The sequence below is a fragment of the Molothrus ater genome, chromosome 3 (assembly GCF_012460135.2).
Source record: "Molothrus ater isolate BHLD 08-10-18 breed brown headed cowbird chromosome 3, BPBGC_Mater_1.1, whole genome shotgun sequence".
NCBI classification, from domain to species: domain Eukaryota; kingdom Metazoa; phylum Chordata; class Aves; order Passeriformes; family Icteridae; genus Molothrus; species Molothrus ater.
In genome coordinates, this window is record NC_050480.2 from 40,720,147 (window position 1) to 40,746,106 (window position 25,960).

A 25,960-nucleotide genomic window follows, 5' to 3' on the forward strand; every position below is an offset into this window, starting at 1 on the left:
ATGCCACAGATTGCAGATGTGTCACCTCTATGCCAAAAATAAGGGGGGAGATTGTTGCAGTAAAATATGCATACATGCTTAGCCACTCTCTCACTTGTAGGTAGAACAATTTGGCTTATAAATAACATAGTGCTTCAGAAAAATGCATGAGAAAAGAAGGCAGCACTACATTCAACAGGACTAGCCTCAGAAGAATGAAAAAATTAAGTTTTGTTATTTGATTGCAGGAAGTTTTTTAGAGAACAAAAAAGTACAGCTCATCTATAGCTGTGCTTCTGCTCAACACTTTTACTACACTAAATATTTTAGAAAAACTAAAAAATTATTTCCTTTCTTAGTTTACCTATAATATTAATGGACACCAGGAGACATGAATTGCCTCAAATAGCAAGAATTGAAAGGAGGCATCTATTAAAAAAACTCATGCCAACGACTCCATTATTCCATGGCATACAATAGCAAAAAGACCTGAAAATAATGTAGAAAAGCTTGACTAGACAAGTATAGAAACAAATTCCCAAATGGCTCCAACTTTTACAACAGAAACCACTGGATATTACATTGGGTACTAATGCAAAACCAGTGCTGCCAACTAATTTGTTTCTATCCTCACATAGCAGAGCATCTGTTTTTTGGGGTTTTTTCCCCCCAGTGTTTATGCCTGCCCTAAGAACATGGGAATTAACACAGTGGGAAATAGCAATGACCCAACTCATTCAATACTGACCTACTACTAAATGTTTCACAGCAAAATGGAAAGCTACATTACCATGACTAACCAACACAGTATTACCCAAGCATGGAGCTTTCAGACAGAAAGCTGAAGGAGTTTTAGCAAACAGCCAAAAAGAAAAGAGTAATTAGAGAAAATTGAAACATCTAGTGTCTCAGGGCTTTCTGCAGCTCATATGTGGTAAAATGGTCCCATTTTCCACCTGGGATATCTACCACAGACAACTCCAAATCCTGACCAGCTGTGTGTTCCTCCACCTGTTTGTCTTAGCACTCATTGGAGAAAAGGGAATTAATTTCCTATTTTGTTTCCTTTGCCAAATCAAAGAGATAATTCACAGAAGAATCTAATTATTCACTAGAAGTCCAGCTGATGTTCATTTGGTAGTGAGTTGCTGCTGACAACATTCATTCCCTGTCAAGGAAAGTTAGAAAGTGTTTGTTTATCCAGTCACATCCAACAGCTCTCTCCAGGGCCTCATCTTTATGTGCTAAAACTCCTATCTTCAAGAGCATGGGAGCAATTTTTGGCTTTATTTACCCCTTTTCCAAGATTTCTGTTGGACTTGCTGCTAATGACAGTGATGAGCTGGCTAAACTGATTAAGTATATGCTTCTTCTGAATCATTAATCCATACATCAATGTAGTTTCCTTTACAGGAACCAGGTAATGGATAACCTAAATTATCTCAGCTTGGGGATCACCCTTATTCTGGATTTATGAAATTAAGGGGCTATTCCAGGGACTGGCAAATATAAAGATATTTTGGACACATATTATAGGACTGAAAGGTTATATAATTAAGAGCTACTACTGACGACCAACCAGAAACTTCCTACTGACAGCAGTTGTCTTACCAGGAAACAGACAAGGCTCAGCATTTTATCTTTCTAAATGTACATAAAAACATATTGTGTAGGTAATAAATTCTGCTTTCAATTTCTACAGCACAGCCATGGAACAGCTCCAGCAAGTTGTATAACTTGGAACAGAAATTGCTTACCTGCATTTATTGCAAGGGTCATTATTGTAAACATATTTGGTGGTTTTTAAAGGATCATAAACATTTTCAAAATTAAAATTGTAATTGTGAAACTATTTCATTATTTAAATAATGCCAAGCACAGAGAAGTACTGTCTGAGGTGACCAAAACCACTTTACCAAAAAAAAAAAAGGAAAAAAGGCCAATTTCGTATCCATTTTTAAACTGCAACATGTATATCATCAAGACCTATTTAAAGCACTCTGTAAAAAAATTTTTGAGAAAAGCTGCTCAGAAGTCAATTTACAAAAAAAAATTGACTTAAAAAATCCTGAAGAAATAGTCTGTTTCTCAAAATAAAACCATAGTAAACCACTTTTTTTATTTTAATTTTCAGATGGAAAGTGAAACAGCTTACTTTTCATTTTTTAAGACATTAGTATTTCAAGCTATTTGAAATATTTTCTGACACTTTTAATATTTCAATTAAATGTAAAAATAAGAATATTAACAAAAACCATGGATTATTAGGTTTTAAAAAAATTTCTTAAAGGTTTTCTCCTGTAATTAAGTATGTGCATGTTTGAGCTCCTGTCAAAGACATTTCCTAATGCTCTAACCCTTGACCAAACCAAGCAGTTCAGTTCCATCTAATTCCTGGTATCTCAAATGTCAAAAGCAGCTCAGTTTGCTGTGAAGTCTCTCTTCACCAGATGTTAATGCACCAAGATCAAAATCAGACACTAAGAACTAAATGAAATTCATATGACCTTGCTCTTACCATCTGAGTCCTCCTGCTCAGGGTTATATCTGAGGCGGCAGTTGTCCCTGTCATCTGGGACACCATCATTGTCATCATCAGGGTCACAGGCATCTCCTTTACCATCCTGATCGTGGTCAGCTTGGTTAGCATTGGGGATGTAAGGGCAGTTATCCTGGTTGTTTTGGTGGCCATCTTCATCTATGTCCTCATTATTGTCACACTGGTCACCAACAAGGTCATTATCGGCATCAGTCTACCCCAAAAAAGAATTGTGCAGAGTAATTTTATTATTTTTACTCAATACAGAAGTACAGCATGGTACTTAACTGCTCAACACTTCTCTTCAAGGGCTTCTGTAGTGACAAATATCACAATGACAACCGTGCTAAAAGCACAAGCATAACTTCAAGCTAGTATGGCAACTTATTCTTCTATCAGTGGGTAAGATCTGGTCCCCAGGATACTTGCAGGGCAGGGCTTTACTTGCAGATGGATTAAAGCAATCATCACTGTACTTCCCTTTCATCTGATACAAAGGGATCTCACAATATGAGATGTTAAAGTGAGCAATATAGCTCCACCTTTTCAGCTCTTCAGTACAGGGACTGATAGAAATTCCTGTGGTCTTTTCTCTGCCCGTGTTTTGATGTTACCATTAAGGAAACTGAATTCATTTACCTGGTCTGGATTATGCATCAATGGACAATTATCACACTGATCACCAACTCCATCACCATCTGTATCACTCTGGTCTGTGTTGTAGACGTAAGGGCAATTATCTCGTTCATTAAAAATGTCTAGAGGACAAAAAACCAACAAAATATTGAAAAAATCAAAATGGTACAACATACAACACAGACAGCCATAGACTGTAGGAATCACCAGTGAAGAAGCAAGGCTCTTAAGGGGCTCATAAGTTTTCTGATTGCTACAACATCATTGCTACAAATAGTTAAAATTAATCTTAGAAAAAAAATTATGGTATCAATTCCATTTTCTTATTACAACAAAATTTTCTGTATGTATTTACCTATGGAAAAATAAGCGCTGATTAGGTCTTAAGAATTTAGGGTTTTTTTAATTGAATAACAGGTAAAGGGGTGGGGTATTTTTCTTTTAATAACTTGGTTTGGGTTTTATTCCCCTACTGTAAGAAATGGCATAGAATGCACAGCTACATCAGGTTCAAACTTCTGAACTTTTGTATAGAAACAACTGTATTAATATTCAGCTGCCTCACCATTAAATAACTTAATTTTACCAGAACATGTGCATCATTAATTGTATAGTGTGCCAAATTTTCAAAAGAAACTGTTCCTCCTCAGGAAGCTTCATTATAAAACCAATAATCTACTTCAAAATTATAAGATGAAAAGAAACAAACACATGTTGGCATATCTTTCTGGGAAAGATACAAGGACTCTTCCCTGTATTACATGGTCCCGTAAATTTGTATAATCTTTCAGCCAATAACATATGATTGGATTTTTCTTCAAATGCAGAACTACCACAAGCACTACTATGAACCTGATGATCAGAAGGAGGATAGGATATCTTCAAAATGTTCAGAACCTGAAGTCTGATAAGCATTCAAATGTTTAAAACATTGAGGAAAACCCAAAGCTAGATTTCTTCAACTTTTAGTATTTCTGTCTCTTCACACATTTGAAATGCCACAGGGATATGATTTCTGAACAATAATTAAGTGGCTTTCCCCCATTCTTATTCTGATCAAAGTGGGGTTATATAGCAATGTACTGGTGGAGGAAATAGGCACAATATTTTAAGACATACTAAAAACTGTGTATTTGGATTACTGTGAGTTTTGCATACTTATACATTCATAGAAAAGCAGATTACTTTACTGTGGATATTGTCTTAACTGTGTGAGTGTTCTGATGTTCTTTTCCCTTCCTAAAAGGAAAAGCAAAAGTCAACAGAAGTGTCATATTAGGCCCTGATTACTTTGGAACACAAATGAGGGAAACATTTTTTTTAAGATTACACTGATAAAGACATGCTGTGATTTATTCTTTAGTAATATTAACTGTAGTCATTTAGGGACTGTATGGGCAACCATACTACACAGGGCAGATGAACCTCAGCCTTTTCTGTCTTGTCCGACATTTTTGAGCTGCTAGACCCGATTTTATTCCACATATAAAAGCAAGTAGCCAATCTCATCGGCCCTAAAGCAAAGTGCACTTGTGGAACAGCACCTAATTCTCAAAAGTGAAATCATACCATCTCCATCAATGTCCACAGCACACGAGTCACCCTCCCCATTGTTGTCTGTGTCAATCTGAGCAGGGTTGTGCACATAGGGGCAATTGTCACAGCGGTCACCAACTTCATCCTTGTCATAATCAAACTGGCGAGGGTTGAACAGAAGAGGGCAATTGTCCTAGTGAGAAAAAAAAATAGATTTCACAATATAAATCACAACTCATGAGAGCATATTATGAAGGGGTAACTCCTGTTCATCTTGGACAGAATTCAAAAACCAAATATTAATCCACTATTTTTTCAAAAGACAAGCTGTACCTATACTGAAGGTCTTGGTGGTAACAGGATGGCACCTAGACAGCCTGTACAAAATGGTCTGTTTTGCACAAACATGTGAATTGTGCTACCTATCTCATAGGGAGAGCAACAGGCATTTGAACTGGATCTGTACTCAGACACTTAAATAAAGGTGTATCACTGGTACATGTACTTAAAAAATCAGAACATGTTGCAAAATCAGGTCAACTTCTGCTGCATTTTGTAACTTTCAAAAAACAAAAAAGAAACAACTAGAATTATTACTTTGACTTTTTTGGAACAAACTACTGTGGGTATTTTCAAGTTTATATCACATATTTTGACTTTTCAATTTAAACAAGTATTGAATTTTTATTGGTTGTGTTCTATTGAACACGATAATACAATGTAAAAAGTTTTTAAAAATGTTAAAATGAAATACTCTCATTTCCCAAAAATCTTTTTACCTGAGACATTTAAATGGAATTTTGAAAATTTCCTATCATTTTAATTGAAAAGTCTGCCAGAAGAATAATTCTTATATTTCACACATTCCCAAATTGCTCATGGACTTTTTCACATGCACAAGAAAGTCCTCAGTGTGAAATGCAAAGAAGAAAGAAAGAAAACTAAAACAGTAGAAGTGAGGGCTACAACAGTGGCATGGAATCTGAAGGGAGATCATAAGGAAAAAAATCTTTAAAGTTCTTTTTTCTCTGCAAAATAGAAAAAAGCCACATTTAATAGGAAATAATTTTTTAGCACAATACTTTAAATTCCCCAGAAATACATTCCATATAATCAAGGGCAACATACAGAAGCAAGTCAAAATCTCATGCTGTTCATGAAACAATTTCTAGCTTCAAAAACTACTCATACTAAATAATATTTCTTCATCAAATTATTTTTTGTTGGGTTTTTTGTTTGGTTTTTTTTTTAAGTTTTCCAAATAGAGACCAAATGAACACAGCTATTACCCAGCTTTAACCATCTGAAGTTCTAGAGCATCTAGGTTGCCTCTGAAGGAAACAAAGAGGAACAGTAAAATTCTAATAACAATTCACTCATGCTAAACATGTTCTGAAAAGCCAGGGTGAAGCAAACTCTCAAAGGGCCTCTATCTTTTTGTTGATTGTACAAGGCAACAGTTTTAGACTCTGCAGGTAAATGAATTTGTCTTCTGGGCGGATCTGAAGGAAAGTATAAACCAGGCTAGGTATTTTCCTCCCATTATTTTCCCTTGATACTGACTGTGTTTATAATTGTTTCAGAAAAAAGTTACAATGAATAAAAAGAACGTCTTCTATATAATATTACCAGCTTTTCAAATACAGTAGACTTGTTACTCTCCCATTAAAATATAAAAAATCCAAAACTACTTTCCAATAAACTGTTTTCACATACATAACTGAACTCAAAACAGAGAACATAGGTCCTGGGGTTCCCAGGCTGCTTTGCTCTGCACAGTACTACTCTCCTTTGACTGAACACAGCTTCACTCTGCACTACCCATCATTCAGGGAAGGAAGTGCAGAATAACTCAGTTGAAGCTCTGAACAATAAAGTTCACATCTATTGTAATACTTTTCTTTAAAATCAGATGTTTAGGTCAAACATATTGCAGACAGATAGCTTACTTTGTCATCTTCGACACCATCATTGTCATCATCCTCATCACAGGCATCTCCTTTGCCATCTTTATCAAAGTCTTCTTGGCCAGAGTTAGGCAGAAGAGGGCAGTTATCCTGGCCAAAAGAAATAATCAATACATTATGCTTACATTAGGTCAGGATAACTTGCCTGGGCAGAAGGGTAGCTATGGTACACCAGAGACTATAAAACCAGAGCAATCAGCTAAGTACTTTTGAAAGTGCCTGGTTTTTTGTTGCCAATTCATTTGCTGCTTTCATATTGTAAAGTAAGTGAAATGCAGCTGCAAATCATTTTATTTCCCAGCTGCTATTAGTGTGACATTTCTGGTAAATTTTAGAGGGAACTAGCAAAGAACAAACACACCACACGCACAGACATGCACTCTTACACCAACTTTTTGTAGACAATTCGTGAGATATATTTGAAGATTACAGAAAAAATCACCAGGTTTTGTTGCCAGAAAAATAAAAAAACCAAGCCAAGAGAAGGTCTTCAGAAACAGCTGTTCATATGGAAGTTACTGCACAGCAATGGAAAGTACTACATATCAATGAAGGGGAAGACTCTAAGAAAGGATTTTGAAAAAAAGTGTCTTTATACTTTTCTGCAAAACAGTACCTTTGCACTCCCAGGGCTTTAAAATAAAAAGTCAAACAGATCCTCTTTATTTTGTGACACAGCTTTGTAAAGAATGATTATTTTATAAAAACAATTCTTAAGTTACACTGAAAAATAAGTAAAATAGCTTGCCAAACTTTTAATATGCATTTTTTTAAATACTAAAATCATCTAAAATGGACTTCAACTCTACCACTTGCTATGAATAAATACATCTATGAAAATACACTCTGTTATTCTCATCTTTACTCACATTCCACATCTACCTCACCCAAAACTGAATCTGTCAAAAGAGTGTACAACACTCCTTTGTAACACATACTCTAAAAAATTAATATTATAGTAAGGCGTTTTCAATCTCAGTGGTTCTAATAGTGCAGACAATTAAGAAAAAGAGTACTGGAAATAATGTGATAAATATCAAATCCCCAAAATTTTTATCAAATACCTGTGAAGAGTCTTGACTATCCACCTCAACACTGGTTACCAGTAATACAAAAAAAATTTTAAATAATGAAAGAAAATAGTCACAAGAGTAAGTTAATTTTCAATTATTATCAGCTCAAGGAAAGAAGTTTTTTAAAATCAAATTACTCAGCTAGGATATTTTGTAAAGAACAAAGGGCCTGAAAATTTGTGGTATTATTAAGGGTTTTTTTGGCAGGTGGAGAGGTCCTCTTAATGAAGTACTTGTGTCTATTAGATCAACATATATACAAAGCATTAAACAATCTTTGGAAACAGGGTTTTTTCTGAATGGGTTCAGCATGTTGTATTTAACCAAAACTAATGCTTTGTGTTACATCAAGAGTGAACATGTGCAAATTCTGATGACAGGATCTGAAAGAAATATATATGAAGTGCAACAGCTAAGTTGGCTGAATCTACAAGGAACACACATCAATTGCAGTGAGGAAGACCAACATTTGAGGCCCAAATTTCCATCCATATCTGAAACCCTTCGGCTGACAGAGCCCAGATTCACGCAAGTGACTTATTCTCTCAAACAGCCTGATTTGAAACTTTCCTAGTCCCTTGGTCTGTATTTGTTTTAACCACTGTAGAAGTCTAGAGTTCAGTTATTTTTGCATTTCTTTCATTTTTTTTTTTCCAGAAGTTGCTAGAACCTCAAGAAGATTTATAGGCAGATCACTTTAACACAGAGAAGAAGGAAAAATGTTTCAGGTCTGGGAAAATTTTCTCAGAAGAGAAAATCTTACCCTTACAGCCATGACTAATTAGCAAGACACTTGAGCTTCTGCCTAGTAATCATATGCAGGTAATCCAGTGTTGTCAGTGGCCCCACGGGTAGGTGTTTAAAACTGAATACCTGCACATGCCTTCTGCTCTGACACAACTCCTCCATCCCAGTTGCTTAATTTGTTGCTGCAAACAGTGTATGCCCCTCTGTATTGTGCCTCTCATTCAGCCATCAGCAAGGCCACCACTTAGAACTAGGATCCAGGGAATTGCCTGTCAGGGGGTGCCTTCACCCCTCAGCTATTTGAGCCATTGTTAAACTGGTGGAACAACTTTCAGCCTGGTTTCCTACAGCATCAGGACAAGAGCTACAAGGAGGCTGCTCACCATTTTTGAGCAATTCCCACTGGAAGGAACCTCAGGCCATGAAATCAAGAAGGACTTGGTGTGCTTCAGATGAGCACAGAACCAGGTCCCAGGGAACATATCTGGTGGACACAACCTAATAAACCTACATGCTACCATTTTTAGGCTCCCTGATGCTGTTTTTTCTCATTGGTGTAGTAATGTTTCATTGTTCACTACAACAGCACAGCAAGATTGAACAGGTACCATTTGCCAGGTGTAGAGCCAATGGGGTGGGCAGGTCAGGTGATTCCCTTGAGAGGGTGAGAGCTGGGATTTCACATCTCTGAAGGGCAAGAGAGGCTGAATCTCTCATCCTGCTCCTGTGAGCCTTTGCAATAAGGAGAACGCCTCTAATTAGTCACATTCATTCCTCTCTTAGGCTCCTATTGTTAAAAATTATCTCAGGCTCTGAATCCAGTTGTCACAGTGTGTGGTCTGCTTAACTCTTTAAAAGGAAGGGTAGTCCAAGACAGCATTTTGAACTCTAGCCCTTACATGGTGTCAGTGTCTTTTTACAAGCCCTGCAGGTAGAATTTCACACTGGCCTGGTCCCTGAGATCCTTGTTTGGTTCTCACTAGCTCTGTGCCTCACACCCATGCTTTAGGCAACTCCTGCTCAGTGTGCTAACTCCACTCACAAGCATCACAATTGTCCATGTGTTCTGATTAGGAAGAAATCCAAGGCAGAGGACTCTGGATTTAATTTTGATAATCCCTTACTGCATTTTACCAGATTAAGTGAATATACATTTCGCAATCTCCTAGAAAACGAGCATACTGTAACAGTCAAAGCTTACTGAAAGCACCAGCTTAATGAATTAAAAGGGTTACTCACAACTATTTAGGAAAAAGTGAAAATGTTGTTAACACATAGCATTTTTATCAACCTTTTTCACCTACCTTCACACAGTGGTACGTTGCATTGGCAGCACAGACCAAGTTGTTATTAGGCCAGCCATCCAAATCTGAATCCTCACCACAGATGCGGCCATCACCAGCATAACCTGTCCTACATTCACATTTGTACATTGGATCACTGAAATGGCCCAGATAGATGCACTCTGCAGACTTGTGGCAGCTGTGTGTCTTGTCCTTGCATGGATTCTCAGGTTCACAGACCTATAAATGATGGAGCATATTCAATGAAACTTGATAATCACAGCCATCTGTGTGTGCCTCAGCTTTGTCAAAATCAGACCAGTTTTTTAGAGCTCCGAAGACAGGAACTTTGCTTTGATTGTGGTTAGTAAATCATACTGCTCTCTCAGTTCACAACTCCAACAAATATGTACAATGAAAATAATTAAGACAAAACACGAGAAAAATTGGACATTATTTAAAAAGCAATTAAAGTGGTTAACAATTTCAGAACTGTATCTGCCTTCTTCCAGGTGTCACTAAACCCCAGAAATTAACTGCAACAGAAAGGAGATTGTACTCACCTCTTTTCTTCAGTGTTTTGCCTGACAGTATAAAAGGACTATCTTATTTTCTTAAATCAAAGAGACCCTAAGTAATTCTTGTGTTCACCTCATGTAGGTTTTTTTTTACCTCTTCCTTATCACTATATTTTTCATTGACAGTATTTGAGAATCTTACACAGATGGTTCACATGTAGAATTCACAAGCTGAGCTAACCACAGATTTATTCAACAGTAACAAAGAGATGGCAAACCATGACTCCCACTTTAACATTTTTTGTCTTTTCTAGGAAACTAGAAAAGTAGTAGTTTTCAACCTCACTTCTACTTCCTGCTGTCCTTCACCACTGATAAGCTTTGGCCCAATGGAATTTAGGGAGTGAGAACATCAGACATGTGTCTGGTAACACTGAAATTAACAGTGTCATACTTATGAAAAAAAACAATCCTAATTCTTCAGTTTCCATTCTCCAGAACAGGTATGTTAACCTCAGAGAAAGGAATGCAAAGCAGGGAACTGTTTGCTCCTGGAATTTTAGGCTCATTTGGTACAACTGTGCAGATGCCTTCAAAAAAAAAAAAAATCAAACTCTTAAAAAAGCCAATCCCAAATTCAGTATTTTGTTACTCAAAACAAAAATACTCTGAAACAACATTCAGCTATTTCAAGCCACTTTTGTTTGGTACCCAAGTTTATCTTATGCCATCATTCAAAGATATTTCAGATGAGAATTACTCAAAGCCATCAAATTCCCTTCAATATCACTTACTTGCTTCTCTGTCTTGGCAACTTCAAGCCCTACTCCATAGGGCTGACTTCCTTTATAGCGTGGAGGACACGGCAAGCAGTGGAAGCCTGGATTTGTGTTCACACAGCGATGGACCTGATTCACTTTAAAGCAAACATCTGACACAGCTATACACTGCAGGTAAAGAAAGAAAAAAAGGAGAAACCAATTAGATGGCTGTGTAATTCCCAAATAATGTATTTTTCATGGTGATTTCCTGCTGTTAATGGAAACAAAGCCAATACCTCATCAAGATCCTCACAGAAGGTACCATTGCCAAGGTATCCTGCTGGGCATGCCCCACATGACCAAGACCCATCCGGATAACTGTTGCATTCTGCTCCAGGAAAGCAAGGATTTGACAAGCACCCATCTGGCAGACACACAAAACTGAAAATTAAGTAAGGAGCATAAAAGGCACATAAAACTTCATTTAACAAACAGCGATTCTCTGATCATTAGCTTAAATCACATTTGATGCAATAGACTCTTATGAAACCTCTAAAGTTAGGGGTTTTAAGTGCATTTAAGACTACTATTGATTTAATAAGAAAAAGTTACAGATTGCTATATCTAGTTGAATACATTACAGCATATTCAATCCCTATTTAAGAAAGGCATACTTGTTCAAGAAAGTTGGTACTGCGAATATATAAAAAATCCCACTAAAAAGCACTCAACATAGTTCAATCTCCTCTACTGAAACAAAGATATAATTAGCAGATTCCTGCAGTGTCACTTCATAATTACCCATTAAAGAGATAACAGCAGTAATAGCTACTAAGACTGAGTAAAGAATGAACACCAACCAATTGGGCAATCCTTCTTATTGCACATATCATGTTGTTTGGTATCTCCCACACATGGCTTTCCTCCATACTGTGGCTCTGGACTGTTACAGAGGCGAGATCTCTCACGAATTCCTCCTCCACAGGTGACAGTGCAGGCAGACCACGGGGACCAAGGACCCCACTGGCCATTCACTAAGATATGTGAAAGAGCAGAGAATCACAAGCAATAAAGTGGGGACATCTGGTGCCAATGACCACAATCATTCATCAGATCCCTGACTAGAGACAGTTCCTCGCTATGTATGTAGGAAAATTATGGCAGATGTTTGCACTGAGATAGCAATATTTCAGAAACAAACCAATGAAAAATACCCAAGTGCTTCATAGGCATTTTGTGGCCAATAATTCAAAACGGCCTGCCATGCCCACTAGATATACAAAGAGAAAAAAAGGAGGAAAAATTATATGAAAGGAAAGTGAAAGTGTATGGAATGAAAGGTCTCTAAAAAAGGTTTAAAAGTGTAGATAAATAAGAGAATTATAATAACAATTAATTGTGCTGAATGTGTAAAAAATGTATTCACAAATATCAAAGAAACCTGACTATTGAGGGATTCTATTCTATTCTAACAAGTACAGAGACAGCTTCCTTTTAGAAAGGAAGTGTTTATTTTTGATATGCAGAGACATATCAGTAAATAGGAAATTTCTCAAACTCTGAGTATTTAAAGCCAAATTATAACTTGGAAGGTTTACAAAACCTCTGACTGCATTGTTGCCTTCGTTTTCAAAACACCCTTATGTGTTATTTCACTCATAAGATAAAATTGTATTTTCCATCATGGAAATTCACTGCCATTTAGATCTGAACAAAGAGAAGGAATTCAGCTGGAATATTATTGTGTTACTTTTGATTCAAGACCACAGACATACCTGGACATGGAACCTTCTCACACTTCTCTGTTTCACGCCCATTTCCCACACAGTTTTTCCCACCCATCTGGGGAATAGGAGAATTGCAGAGGCGGATGCGGGTGATATTCCCCACTCCACAGGTAACTGAACAGGAAGACCAGGGAGACCAGTGACTCCAGCCACCATCTTGACGTACTGCCAGAGAAAAGAGCACAACTTCAGCAAACAGCCCACCTGCAGCAGTAATACAAACTCACTTATGAGGTTAGCCTTCTAATGAGCCTCTCACCATATCTGATGAATGTCCCATCTCTTTCCCACCATTTCACTTACAAAGCCCAGGTACTGAAGAACAGCTTTCTCAGGAATTTCAGTAACCAACATGTGACTAACAATTATGGCAGATATTTTACTTAAAAAGAAACTTTCCAATGAAACAAACACTTGTTCAAAATGCACATTTGGACATCTAGCAGTCTCAGATGCTATATATTGCCTTAGATACTATATTAGCCTGGATATCAAAGATAACTTGCAAAAGCATTAACTACACTTCTGGAATATCATCCTTGTAAGTGCCTTAAATATAAAAGTAGTTTGATATTTTTCAGAAATCTTCCATGATTACTGTATTCCTAGACACAGCTAAGCTAATGGAATGGCCCAACAATCATTGAATGGCAGACGTAAACAGCCTTGAATATCATGTTTACAAACTAAGTGTTATCTCCAAACTGAGTTCAAACAAAAGACTCTAGTTCATAATGTTAAAGAAAGGATCACTCATCTTTTTTTTTTAACATAGCTAAGCCCAGAATGTACATACCTATTAAATTGTCAGGAAAGGGAGCAATATTTGAGAGGGGAAAATTGGCAAAGACTCTAATGACAGCTATTTAATTGTGCATATAGGATTTCTCAAGTACATACTGTCCTAACTAAACTTGCTTTTGCTTTGAGATGTCAAAAGAAGCTTTTAAAATGGTACAAATTTATCAAATTTATTACTTACTGCGATGGTCACATTTCTTAAAGCTGCACATCCTTGTTTGAATGTGCGGACCTGTGCAAGCACTCCTGGTGACATCACACGACCTTCCCCGCATCTGTGTCCCAGAGCCACAGGTAACTGAGCACTTTGTCCAGTCTGACCACGGTGACCAGCCCTCCTCACTGTCATCAGCTGCAGAGCAAAAGGTAAAAAGAAGTGCTTAGCTCTGAAAGTTGCTCTATTATCCTATTTAGAAGATATTCTCTTCTCTTTTTCCACAGAACATGTACTTTAACATTTAGATCTCTCCTTTCCTAATTTTGCTTTCCCAAGCTGCCACTGATGTCACAGAATTTTGGTGTAATATAATGAGAGGTTAGTTGAAATAAGAATCCTGGATCTTCATGAATTTGTGTGCAGTGTGTTTGCACGAAGCACTGATCTCTGAAGGAAGAACATTTCTCTAGAAAGGACCAAGCCAAAACCTGAGTCCAAACTGCCTTTGGCTTCAGAATATAGGTCAGTGTGACATGTGGCCCCACCTTTGAAAGCTGCATAATGGTGAACATGATCAAGAGCACACTGTAAGTATATGCCCTATGCTCTGAATGGGAAAAAAAAAGTGAAACATGACTGGGGAGAAGCATACTTTTAACATTTTATGCCCAAAATAGCTAAGCAGGTTATCACCTTAATTCTAAGTAACGAATATAATCAGTGAAGACATACCAAATCCTTCAGAGGGTAACTTCAAGCACTCAAATTATTTTGTATGATCTTTGTATACATACAAGTTCTATATTTGATCTTACCTGCCTTGGCATCTTACTTGTTTTGAGCTTTCAAGAACACTAGTAGTGATTTTAAATAATGCCGAAGACTATCTATTTTTCTCCTCAGCTAAATACTCACAATGAGAGCAGACTGGACAGCATTCACCTTCAACAAAAACTGGATCAGCACAGGAAACTGCTGGGCAGGTGATTTGATTGCACACAATTTTGGAATCCTAAAGGCAAAGAAATCAATTTACTGATTTATGCTCACAGAGAGGTAAATGAAGGTGGGCATCTGGGGAAGTTTCATGTGGAAATGTTTTGATTTATTCTATCATGGACATGGAGACTCTTTATAAACATCATTACATCCAGCCAAGCTCTAAGTAAATATGATCTGACAAGGACAGCTGAGCTGGAACTCCATTTCTGCAGAGAATATTTCCAAAACCTTACCTGGCAAATGCACTTGGTGCAGCTATCCACAATCCAGCTTTCATTATCTGCAAAGACACGACCATCCTGCCAGCAAACTGGTTGGTTCTTCGTTGTTTTGTTAGGCCCAATCAGTTCCCACATAATTTGGTTCTCTTCAGACTAGAAGATGAATTTAATGAAAACAAACTGTGTATTTCATAAGCACACTGTTTTAAATAGACAAAAATGAGTTACAACCAGACTAAATTCTTCCATCAAAAAATTTATTTTTATGTCCATAAGGAAGATGGTCTTAAGTATTGGAGTCCTGCATAGCAATTCTTCTAGGAATGGTACAAATACAGTAACACAACACTAAGGGAAATCTGTTCTTAGCCATTTTGCTTTACTCTAACACAGCTCATCTTTAGGTGAGAAGATTTTAGTCCTGACACATATGGCATACTAATAAAATTCCTTCAGAAAAATTAGCTGATTCAGAATAAGAAGAGGGGCAGACTTCAGCAAAACATCACCATCATACTACAACTATAAAAATCCCATATATTTACTTGCAGTTTAGGTACCCCATGCAGCCACTTACTGAGGTAACCATAAATGGTGTAAACGTGGTAAAAAGACTAACAGTACACAAGCAAGGTTGGGATTGCTAGCTTTCAATTTCCAAAACTGTAGAAGGATTTCCTCTGTGTATGAGTGCATGTGTGTGTGTGTGTGTGCTCTTTTAAACCCAGTGTGTGAAAACCAAGCCCTGATTAAAGTGTTATACTCAGGAACTACCAAACTAGTCTCAATGAAAAGACATCTTTACATTATCTAGATAAACTAACAGGTGTTCATATGCAATATAGAAATCTCTATTAAATACCCTGGCATAAAATAAGGAAGGAAAGAGCACTGCACAGCAGACCTCCATCAGCTCTCCAGACTCGCAGGTACCTACCACTTTCTGGAGGTTGTCAGCCAAGTTGTTCACCACGATGCGCAGGCCGGTGAGCTCTGTGAACATCGATCCCAGCTCCTCACAGGAGCGGTCACAGAACTCGGCCTTCCCTGGTTTCTCACCCACGTACTCCGTTGTCACAGCGGGGCTCAAGTGAAGGATTTCAGTGCTCTCATTGATGGTGTTCACTTCAGCTGGTGGCAAGAGAATGAAAGAGAAGAGCAGCATATACAAAGCTCTTCCACAGATTACAGATTCCTGCTGAAATCACAGACTGGCACCCATAGGTAGGGTTTAAACACATCTATTTTGGCACAGCTTCATGCTTATTATACCCATGAATAAAAGAGGGGTTAGATGTCAGCTGGTTCCAATTATAGGCTTTCCCTTTTCAAAATTAAGAGCCAAGCTGCGTCTCACATGGCCTTCACTTTAAAATTGTTGGCACTGCAACACATTCATTTATGAAGAAGGCTAACAAAAGGATGCAGTATCAAAAAAGCAAACCCATTTTATCCGCTGAGACATAAAAAGTTTCAGATTTTTTTCATGACCTATCACATTTCCTTAAGGCAGAGAAAAAGGCAGGAGAAAGTTTCCTTGCAGAAAGTCATTGTCCTTGTTCTTCCATAAATTCCAAGGTTGGATCAAATTTGGACCATTATGCAATGTATACCAGACTGGGCTGCTCTATATTGCACTGTCCAGTGTTAAGCTCAGAGGAGCTGTTATAAAAACAGTTTCATTCTAAAGGGAAATGGAGGTCAAGCTAAGATCAGACAGATTATTTAATTTGTCACTCCAAACACTCCTCCAAAAGGCAGATTGTAATTAAAACAGAATTTTGCATGCATTAGACAGGGAGAACTGGACATGTTCTAATATCATTTTGAAAGACTTCCCTGTCTACAGTAAATTCCTGAAAAATAACATAGCAGAATGCATAGTTTTAATTAATAAAAAAGCAAAAAGCACTTAGATAACTAAATAAAACAGTCTGTGTTCTGTTAAGCATTTGAATCTCCATCAGGTAAATAACTTATGGATTCCATGGACACTTTCTCTAAGGACTCCATGAGAAACCCAAAGTTGGTATCAGCTATACAGCAATCCATACTTCTCCGTCTCTTAATAAAGACTTCTTTACCACATTTAGTGGCATTGGAATGGCTCAAGGTTACCAAAGTGGGAAGACAAGCAAAGGATATAGCAATTTAAAAAGAAAAAATCAGCACAGGAACATGTGCCATAAAACATATGTGTCAAAACCCCAATACCATTCGGTGTTGACAAATCACCAAAGATGGCAAATCTTCAGAAATGTTAAGGGCTTGATTTGATGCTTTACCATACAATGTAAAGTGTTATATATAAATATAAAAGGAAAACAGGAGCAAACTATTCTTCATTCATTTGGAAGGCTAAAAATAAAAGAACAAAGAACCAACACACAATATGACATTAAGTGATTACTTCTCGACCAAACTTAAAATTATTGGCTTGATATGCTTTTAAATTAGCTATGAAACATCTGCCACTAGCCAAGGCCTACAAAAAATTGTTCTCAGTTTTCCGAAGTTGAAGCAATTGTCCAGCTTCACTTACAGTATGGGAGAAAACCACATAGCAGATCAGAACTCTGTGTCATAACAGCTTATTTCAGCTGCTTTTTGATTCCCTGGAAAGAATGCAATTTTCCTACCACATTGGAACACTAGATTTCTCAGATCCCCCCACAGCACTTCTCAGATCATTAATTTCATATTTTTCAAGCCAACATGGAGTATGCCTTGACCGGAACATTCTGAGGACATTAATAAAGTTGCAATCTCAGCAGGAAACATAAACCAAAACTATGTTAGAAGAACTAAATCCTCACTTCCTACTGGTATTTGGCAGTGACTGAAAGAAGATGCCTGGGGATCACTGGGAAATCAGTTCTCTGCTGCTGGCTTCCTGCTAATTTCCTAAGGACCAGATGATTAAAATGAGAAACCAGAAGAGTAAAATGTGCATCCTCTCACATATGCAAATATCATTCTATTGATATAACTCAAGAAGGGATTTTATTAATGTTCCTATTTAAGTGTGTTTTTGTCATCTTTTCTATGCAGTTCAGTGTATAAATCCTGCCTAAAGGATCAGCAGTCACCACACTACACGCATACTTTCCTACCCTCAACCAAACAGCAATCCCAAGCCACCATTTCACCAGATGCCACATTCCCATATTAGGCTTAAAGATACATTGGGAAAACAGTCCTGTCTCCTTTTGTGTTCTTAGGGCTGAGGGAACTTCATTGGTAACATCAGCCTTGCTGTCATGGGACATTAACACATAAATATGTCATCTTAATGCCTGTACTTCAGCTCAATGAGTCTGCCATCAAAATGGGAAAATATCTTGTGGTCAGTAACATCATTCATGGCTTTTCAACTGTGGTAATTGTCATTAGCAGCATCCCCCAAGTTTCAATACTGGGCCCAGTCTTGTTTAACTTATCCATCAATGACTTGGATGGACAGATGCCTCCTCAGCAAGTTCACAGATGACAAATCCTGGAGTAACCAATACCCCAGAGGGCTGTGCTGTCCATCAGAAGGACCTCAACAGGCTGGAGAGAGGGGCAGAGAAGAACCATGCTGCCCGTCTCCTCATCCTCAGCTATATCTGAAGTGCTGTGTCCAATTCTAGGCTCAGTACAAGATATGGAGCTCCTGGACTGGGTCCAACCACAGACAAAGTAAATTAAGGGACTGGAGCCTCCCTATTATGAGGAAAAACTGAGGGAGCTGGGCCTGTTAAGACTCAAAGAGAGACAACTGAAAGGGGACCTCATCAAGGTGTATAAATATCTAAAGGGGATGGAGCCAGGTTCTGTTCAGTGGTGCCAAGCAATAGGACAAGAGGCAATGGGTAGACCCTGATGCACAGGAAGTTCCACCTGGATACGAGGAAGAACTTCTTTACTGTGTGGGAGACCAAGCACTGGAATAGCTGCCCAAGAGATGGTGGAGATTCCCTCACTGGAGATATTCAAGAATCATCTGGACACAACCCTGTGCCACGTGCTCTTGGATGACCCTGCCTGAGCAGGGAGATTACACTGATGATGCCCTGCAGTCCTTTTCAACCTGACCCATTCCATGAGTGTGTAATTAATCTGGATAGGCAATGTCAGACTCTGACATGCGCATAAAAATGCACTCAAGTAATTTTGATGGCTTCACTGTGCTATTAGTTCTTTTCTGTTACTGCACAAAAAATTTCCATATTCTATTATTCTCTTGGTGTTGCAAAGTAAAAGAATACTGTGAACTGAATTATTTGCTAAATAATTCCCAGTAAGGATAAAACAAAAACCCCAAATCTGTATAATTAATAGAACTGATAATTTGGCAATTGACAGATGTGATAACAATACACTAAGAAAATATTATCTGTTGGTTATCAGCAGCTTACAGCTGTACAAGAATTCCTCCTAAGGTATGCATTAGCATGAAGTATTCAATTAATCCTTTAGGATCCCATTGGTTTCCTCTTCATTGTAGAGGTATAGTAACATTCCATTTCTACTTGGTGATATTTCAAAACATTTAGTACTCCTTTGAAGAAGTCAAGATCTGCTATCATTTAATTTCTGGGTTTTGCATAAACAAGGAAAACATTGAATTCAATCTGCTTAACTGATTTTCTATATAACATGTATTTGAGCAAAGTAACAGAAATAATGGCTTTTCAGGTGGCAGGAGTTTCAAACAAAACTCTGAAGTCCTGTCTTGTGCACCCACAACATTCCTCTGACAGATTGAGCTGGCTCTGACTCTTGACTGAGCTCTTCTCAGCTACAAGCACTGGGAAGTAAAACAGTCAGCACCTCCTATAAACTTGAGTACAAAACCTTAGCACATATTTGACAAATAATCCTAACTCTTTTATGGGGAATCCACTACACACCCACACACAGAGTACTCCCCTCCTGGCAGGGTAAGCATGAACTGGACTAAGAACATGTCAGCCCATAACATACAAGCCTTCCATCTCTCTTCCTTTGATTTCTTATTTTCCTGAGTCTGTTTTGATTAACAATACTTTGGGAGTCAAACCCAAAGCCTCTTTCAGTTGAAGGTATTGCCAAGGAATTCAGTATCTTTAAAAATGGCAGACTAGTTGGTGGGCCCATTGACAGTCAGCAGCAGAATTCAGAAGCAAAACTACTGTCTGGTGTGCAATGAATTGCAGAAACCTCATATAAGAAAATATGTATTTTCCTGTATGTGCTTTTTTCCCTTTCATTTCTACTAGTTTATTGCTCAACACTTTTTTCCCCAGCTTAAAAACAGAGGTTCAGAGTTATAAACCTAAGTAACTGAACTAAAATAATAGGCTAGAGAGTAGAAATGACATCATATAAATATGTAAGTTCCCATTACCACCAAAAAGCAACTTATTCTCCTTTTAATTTCAAAGGGATCTGTTGCCTGGTTTTAGGATAATATTTCACAACTGACATTTCTCATTTTCAGATTCCACTGAACAGTATTAACAAGATAACAAAAGCCTTACTTGACTGGCTTCTCTGGCATCCTTTCTTACGCAGAACGTCCTCTATTGAAGTATCAAAGATTAACTGAATATTTTGCAAGAGACCCTGTAATAATAATTTTTAAAAGCAATTAAAAGCAGTAAGATCAATTTTTGAATAACTAATAACTGATCCGTCTCAATTCCATGCTACTGACTGGATTCAGACATAAGCAAATACATAAAGAACAATCTACAAGGCATTAAACCTGACACACAGGAAAAAAAATGGTTATAGCTTTGTTATATACAATTTCAGTATTATAAGCTACAAAGATAGGTATGTTCTGAAACATGTATTAATAAAATATATTAATCTGCTACAAGCTAAAATCTCCATTTTCATAGTGAATTTTAGATTCGCCATAGAGTCAAAGCCAAGCTTTCTGCACCATCACACTTCCATCCTTAGCCAGTCATTTCAACGCACCACAGTTCCCTGCCTGCTCAACTGTGCTGGCCCTACTCTGAGACAACACTATAAAACCAGACAGGTATCTATTTCACTTGGGAAAAAAACCTTCAAAGAAAAAAAAATAAATTAAAAAACAGCTTGTTTCAGTGAGTCATTTAGCAGTACAGCTTCAGAACCAGTTGTATGAGCACTACTGGTGGAGTAACATAGTCATGGAAGCAGGAATGGAGAGGCTTTGGGCAAGAACTTCTGAAGTCCCTGCCAAAACTGGTCATCCCATGGAGCCAAACTCCAGCATGCCAGGCTCTGGCTGAAAACCAGATGGCACAACATGATGAGAAACAAAGGGCTTTTTGAAATTTTTGGAGCCATGAGTTCAAGTCTGACTTCAGCTGTGACTGAAAAAAAGCCATCCTTAAAGCAGTTGGGCCAGATCACATCACCAGATTATGAGGCAGAAGGTTGCTTTCATCTGATAGGAAAACCAAAAAGCTTGTAATTGTTTCATCTCAAATGTTTTCCACAAAAAGAAAAATAAACTCATTTACAGGACTGATCAAAACTTTTTGTTGTATTTCTTTTCTCAAATTTTTCCTCTTTAAAATTTAAATTGAAAAGAAACAGTCAAAATGTTTGGTAAAACGGGATGTTCTGTTACAGGATGGACCAACACCACATGCTTCAGCTTCATTAAAAATTCTTCTTTTTCTTCTTCCAAATAGAAAAATAAAAATATTGACATGTTCTCATTATTTAAATAGATTAATTCAATGTAAAAACAGTTCAAGAAATTTGCAAAAAATTCTACAAATCACCGCAAAAACTCAACATCTCTAGAAGTCTTACATCTGGAAGAGAAAAGGGATGGTTGCACAGGAAACCCAAAAATTGGTTTTGCACACTTTTTCACTTTTTAGACTTTGCTTTTTCCTTGCTTTCAGGAACCCCAAAATCACACAACACAGATCCAGCAATTAATAAAAGCACACTGAAGAAAGTCTTCTTGGGAACACCTGTGACCCCATCAAATCCAAGAGGCACTGGGACAACAAAACTGTTCCCACTGCGTCTTCCCAAACTACTTGCAGTTACCTTCTTACCACAGCAGAGACCCAAGCTTCTGCAAGTCACCTACCCTGAAATGATTCTCCCGAGTGGACCCTTTCGCCACGTACAGCCTGCTGCTCTCAGCTTTCAGCTGCTCATAGAAAGGCTCCTCCAGGATGAAGCTGTCAATAAGGTCACAGCCAACATAGAGGTTGTAGTTCTCCCCTGTTATCTGCACGGTGAGGTTCTTCCACTGGGAGTCAGCAAGGTCCACGTCTTCCAGGGAAATCACATTCTGGAAGCCATCCACCCAATAGATAAGGTCCAGGGTGTTGGCCCGGCCATTGGAAATGATCTCAAACTGCCTCTCACTGATGCCGGGACCCTCTAAAGCAAGGATAGTGCCTCTAGATTGCCTGTCCTGCCTCAGGGTGGCTGAGAGGATAAAGCCCTCATTCTGCCGTATTAATTTTAGCATCTTTTTTAGTTTCTCGGGCTTACACGGAGGTATATGGTCAAACCGAATGAAACGGTACGCTGGCACAGTGGGGTCTGGGCCCCGGAACACCTTTGCTCCAATTGTCTTTCGGTTTATGTTACTGACTTGAAGTAAATCAAAGGTGGTCTCCTCTTCCTTGTCACCATCTGAAAAAGTTAACAGCGTGTGACAGTGTGTCTGCAAAAAGTCTTACAAGAAACAGCACCATACAGTACACTGAGCAGCTGCAATTGTATGACAGACATTAAGGAACAGCAGAGTAAACCCAGCACTTTCTGGCCTCCACAAATGGAATTGCTCCTACAAGAAGGCAAGTAAATCATATTTTCTACCTGACATTTTCACTTACATGAAAATTCTCTCCATGTGTACAAACATTTTCCATTATACATTTGCTGTGGTAGCTTCATACATTATGGCTTCATATTTGATAGCACTATATGGTACATACTTTTACATATATATCTATTCTGTAGGCCATGTATATGCCTACACATGGATGCATGCAGCAATTTATTAATTAAATATTTTTTAATATATGATTGGATAAGGAACTTGAGGCAATTTCTGTATTTTGATTACGAGATAATGGAAAACCAAATTATGAGAGTCCATGTGCCTATACGATGACCAAAAAAAGAGATTTACTTTTAAAGACTGCAACCAAGAAATCAGATGGAAATGAGGGTCTGGCACTGTGCCAATTTGAATTCTACTTATATTTGGTCTGTAGATGTCTATTTCTCTACTTTTATCTTTTTAAATTATCAGTGATTCTGTTTATGTTACTTTCACCATACACTTCCACCACACAGAAAAGTATAACATTAATTATTTCTGGGATTATATACCTTTTCATAAATAATTTCTAAAGAAAGCAATTTTGAGATATATTGAGAAATCTTCATTTAGCACTGGCAAGGTATGGCTACCAAAAATATCCCAGGCACTTCTAAAAAAATCCTTTATGACTATTTTGCCCACTGTAGTTCAGGTAAGCCAACACTTTATAACTTTTAACTTTGGGAGTTAGTCTGTATCCAGTTAAGAAGCGTCAGAACTTACCCTGAGCATTTGAGGAAACCCACAGGGTTATCAAGACAACAAGGCACAGCAACCCTCTCCTCTTCAGCATAACTCCTATGAATAAAACAAAAAGTAGTAAGTATTAGGGAAATTATATTTATCAGCTACAAATAATGCAATTTTCCTCATGAAATGCCATAAACAGCAACTATATATATAAAATAGATTTTTTAAAAATTTTTATTGATTCTTGTAACACTTATTCTGGGTCTATTCTTGATGGTAGAAGTGAAATGTGACATGAGGTTAAGGGATGAGGAATTATGGCAATGTCCTTAATAAAAAGGAAAGGCATACAGAAAATATACAATATTATTTTCTTAATGAAATTTCAGTAGCTGGCATAGGGACTATATGACACTACAGGAGATACAGCTTATTGCTAGCACATCGTTACTTTGGAGCACAATATTCAGCCAAAAATCCTTGCAGAATAATGGGATCTAAACTGGATGTCAGTTCCAAGTAAGAGGGGTACTTTTCAGTACCTTTTTCAGTGCCAGGATACCAACACTCTTTTCCATATGTATAAAAATATGTACAATCCCCTGTACCCAACCACAGCTGGATAAAGTGACTCTTAACGTGATGCCGGGCTTGCCCTGTAGCACTGTGCAGTTATAAACCACATAATTGCATCTCCATACGTGTCTCAGCTCACAATGAATGGAGCAGAAGCATTCGCCAGAATGCGCAGAAATCCATTTCTCTGGGTACAGCCAAATAACTTCAGCACGGCCAACTCCAAACATTACTGCAACGACTCAGGGATGCCGCCAGCGCTTCCTGTCTACGTTTTCTTTGTTATACACGGAACTCTTACTACCTGGCATCATCTCCAGGGTACCACCGCTACCGGCGGCCGCCAGGATGCCTCTCTCACCTCTCGAACCCAGGGGCTCCCGGCGGGACAGACCCTGCCTGGGGGCGGGCGCGGCGGCGGCTGGGCTGCTGCGGGCAGGTGCCTGCACACCCCGCCTGCCCCGTGGCTGCTCCCGCACCCCGCGCTCCCGCGGCGTGGGCAGCGGGGCGAGTGCCCACGGGGAGCTCCGAGCGGGCTGACAGCCTCCTCCGCCCGCCGAGCGGGCTCCGCGGCGGGCACGGCACCTCCGCGCCCTGCACCTCACCTGGCATCGGGGAGCCGACGGCGTGCTGGGCTCTGCGGGGCGAGGCCGGCCGGGAGCGAAGCGGGATGGGACGCTCTGCTGCCGACGCCGTCGCAAGTCCCTGCACGGCCCCGCGCCCCGCGCCTTTATGGGCTGCGGGCCGGGCCCCGCTGTCAATCAGCGGCGCCGGGGCGCGCCCCCGGCTCGCCCCTCCGCGGCGGTGACATAAACCCCGCCGCCCCCTCCCCACCTCGCCTACCTGCGGGGCCATCGCCGGCCCGGGCCGGCCCCCGGCGGGCGGTGCAGGGGCGGTGCGGGGGGCGGGCAGGGCGGCAGCGGCCTCCCCCCGGTAGCGGAGGGGCGGGCAGGCGAGTCCGCGGTCGGTGTGGCGGGGGCCGAGCGCGGCAGAGCCCCCGGGAGGCGGCGCCAGGCCCCGCGGCGGGGCAGGAGCGCGGTCCGGACGTGCTGTCGGGGCGATCCGAGCCCGGTTCCTGCGGCCCCTCCAGCCGGCCCGGCTCTCCCGGGGACACTTGTCGCTTGAGAGCTCCGTGCTCCTGCCGCCACCGCGGCAAAATCCGGCCTTCTCCAGGGCTCTATCTCATTTTTATCCTTTTTAGTTTTAAATTGTACAACAGCCCAAAGCCGAGACTTGCTCCGTCTCCCGGTCAGTTGGCAAAGTGCTCTCTGGATATAAGCCAGCGACTCCTCAAGTGAGCCCAAGCACCTCGGTCCCGCTGTTCTGCGCAAGAAGCACCATCCCCTTGCATTCCATGGAGGGCGATGAGGGCTTACTGAGGCGTGCTCCTTGAGGAAGGAGCCTTGGCTCAGGGCTAGTGAAAGAAACCTCACTCTTAGGCTGATCCTAGACACGTCAGGAGAACTGGGAACTATCTCCACAAGCAAGGACTCCTGTCACAACCATTGAATTTTAAAGGTCAATGTCCTGAGGAGCAGCCAGCACAGCTTCCAGCATCACACTCCACAGAGAGCAGGCGGATGGATCCCTGTGGTAGGTCGACACTCAGAACCTGCCATGACACGTGGATACATTTCAGAAGTCAAAGGAGAAAACCATGATCCCAGCTGCTGAGTCGTGAACTGGGGTTGCAGAATATCTGTGAAAGAATCCTGCAGCTGGTGTGAAGAGGCATGGATTTGGCTCAGTTGCCCACAGAATCCAAGAAATGTAGTGCTGTCAAATGTATAGGTGGACAAACTTCACAAATCTTAGCACACAAAAAACCAAAACTCAAACAAAACCAAAACATTACCCCCCCC

At 39.5% G+C, this 25,960-nt stretch overlaps 1 protein-coding gene across 1 annotated transcript in view; it reads right to left on the minus strand.

The window, feature by feature from the left end:
* THBS2 (thrombospondin 2) overlaps positions 1–24,779 on the minus strand; it is a 32,766-nt gene extending 7,987 nt beyond the window's left edge. The window contains exons 1-17 of the mRNA XM_036381289.2: positions 24,704–24,779; positions 23,556–23,630; positions 22,080–22,636; positions 20,512–20,596; positions 15,945–16,138; positions 15,020–15,160; positions 14,700–14,796; positions 13,809–13,979; positions 12,815–12,991; positions 11,900–12,073; positions 11,336–11,463; positions 11,073–11,225; positions 9,782–10,000; positions 6,640–6,747; positions 4,724–4,883; positions 3,158–3,276; positions 2,498–2,732 (exon numbers count right to left, since the gene is read on the minus strand). Of these exons, the coding sequence (XP_036237182.1) occupies positions 2,498–2,732; positions 3,158–3,276; positions 4,724–4,883; positions 6,640–6,747; positions 9,782–10,000; positions 11,073–11,225; positions 11,336–11,463; positions 11,900–12,073; positions 12,815–12,991; positions 13,809–13,979; positions 14,700–14,796; positions 15,020–15,160; positions 15,945–16,138; positions 20,512–20,596; positions 22,080–22,636; positions 23,556–23,630; positions 24,704–24,710 (2,800 nt within the window). The 5' untranslated portion in view covers positions 24,711–24,779. The remainder of the gene's footprint in view (positions 1–2,497; positions 2,733–3,157; positions 3,277–4,723; positions 4,884–6,639; positions 6,748–9,781; positions 10,001–11,072; positions 11,226–11,335; positions 11,464–11,899; positions 12,074–12,814; positions 12,992–13,808; positions 13,980–14,699; positions 14,797–15,019; positions 15,161–15,944; positions 16,139–20,511; positions 20,597–22,079; positions 22,637–23,555; positions 23,631–24,703) is intronic.
* Between the last annotated feature and the right edge of the window lie 1,181 nt (positions 24,780–25,960).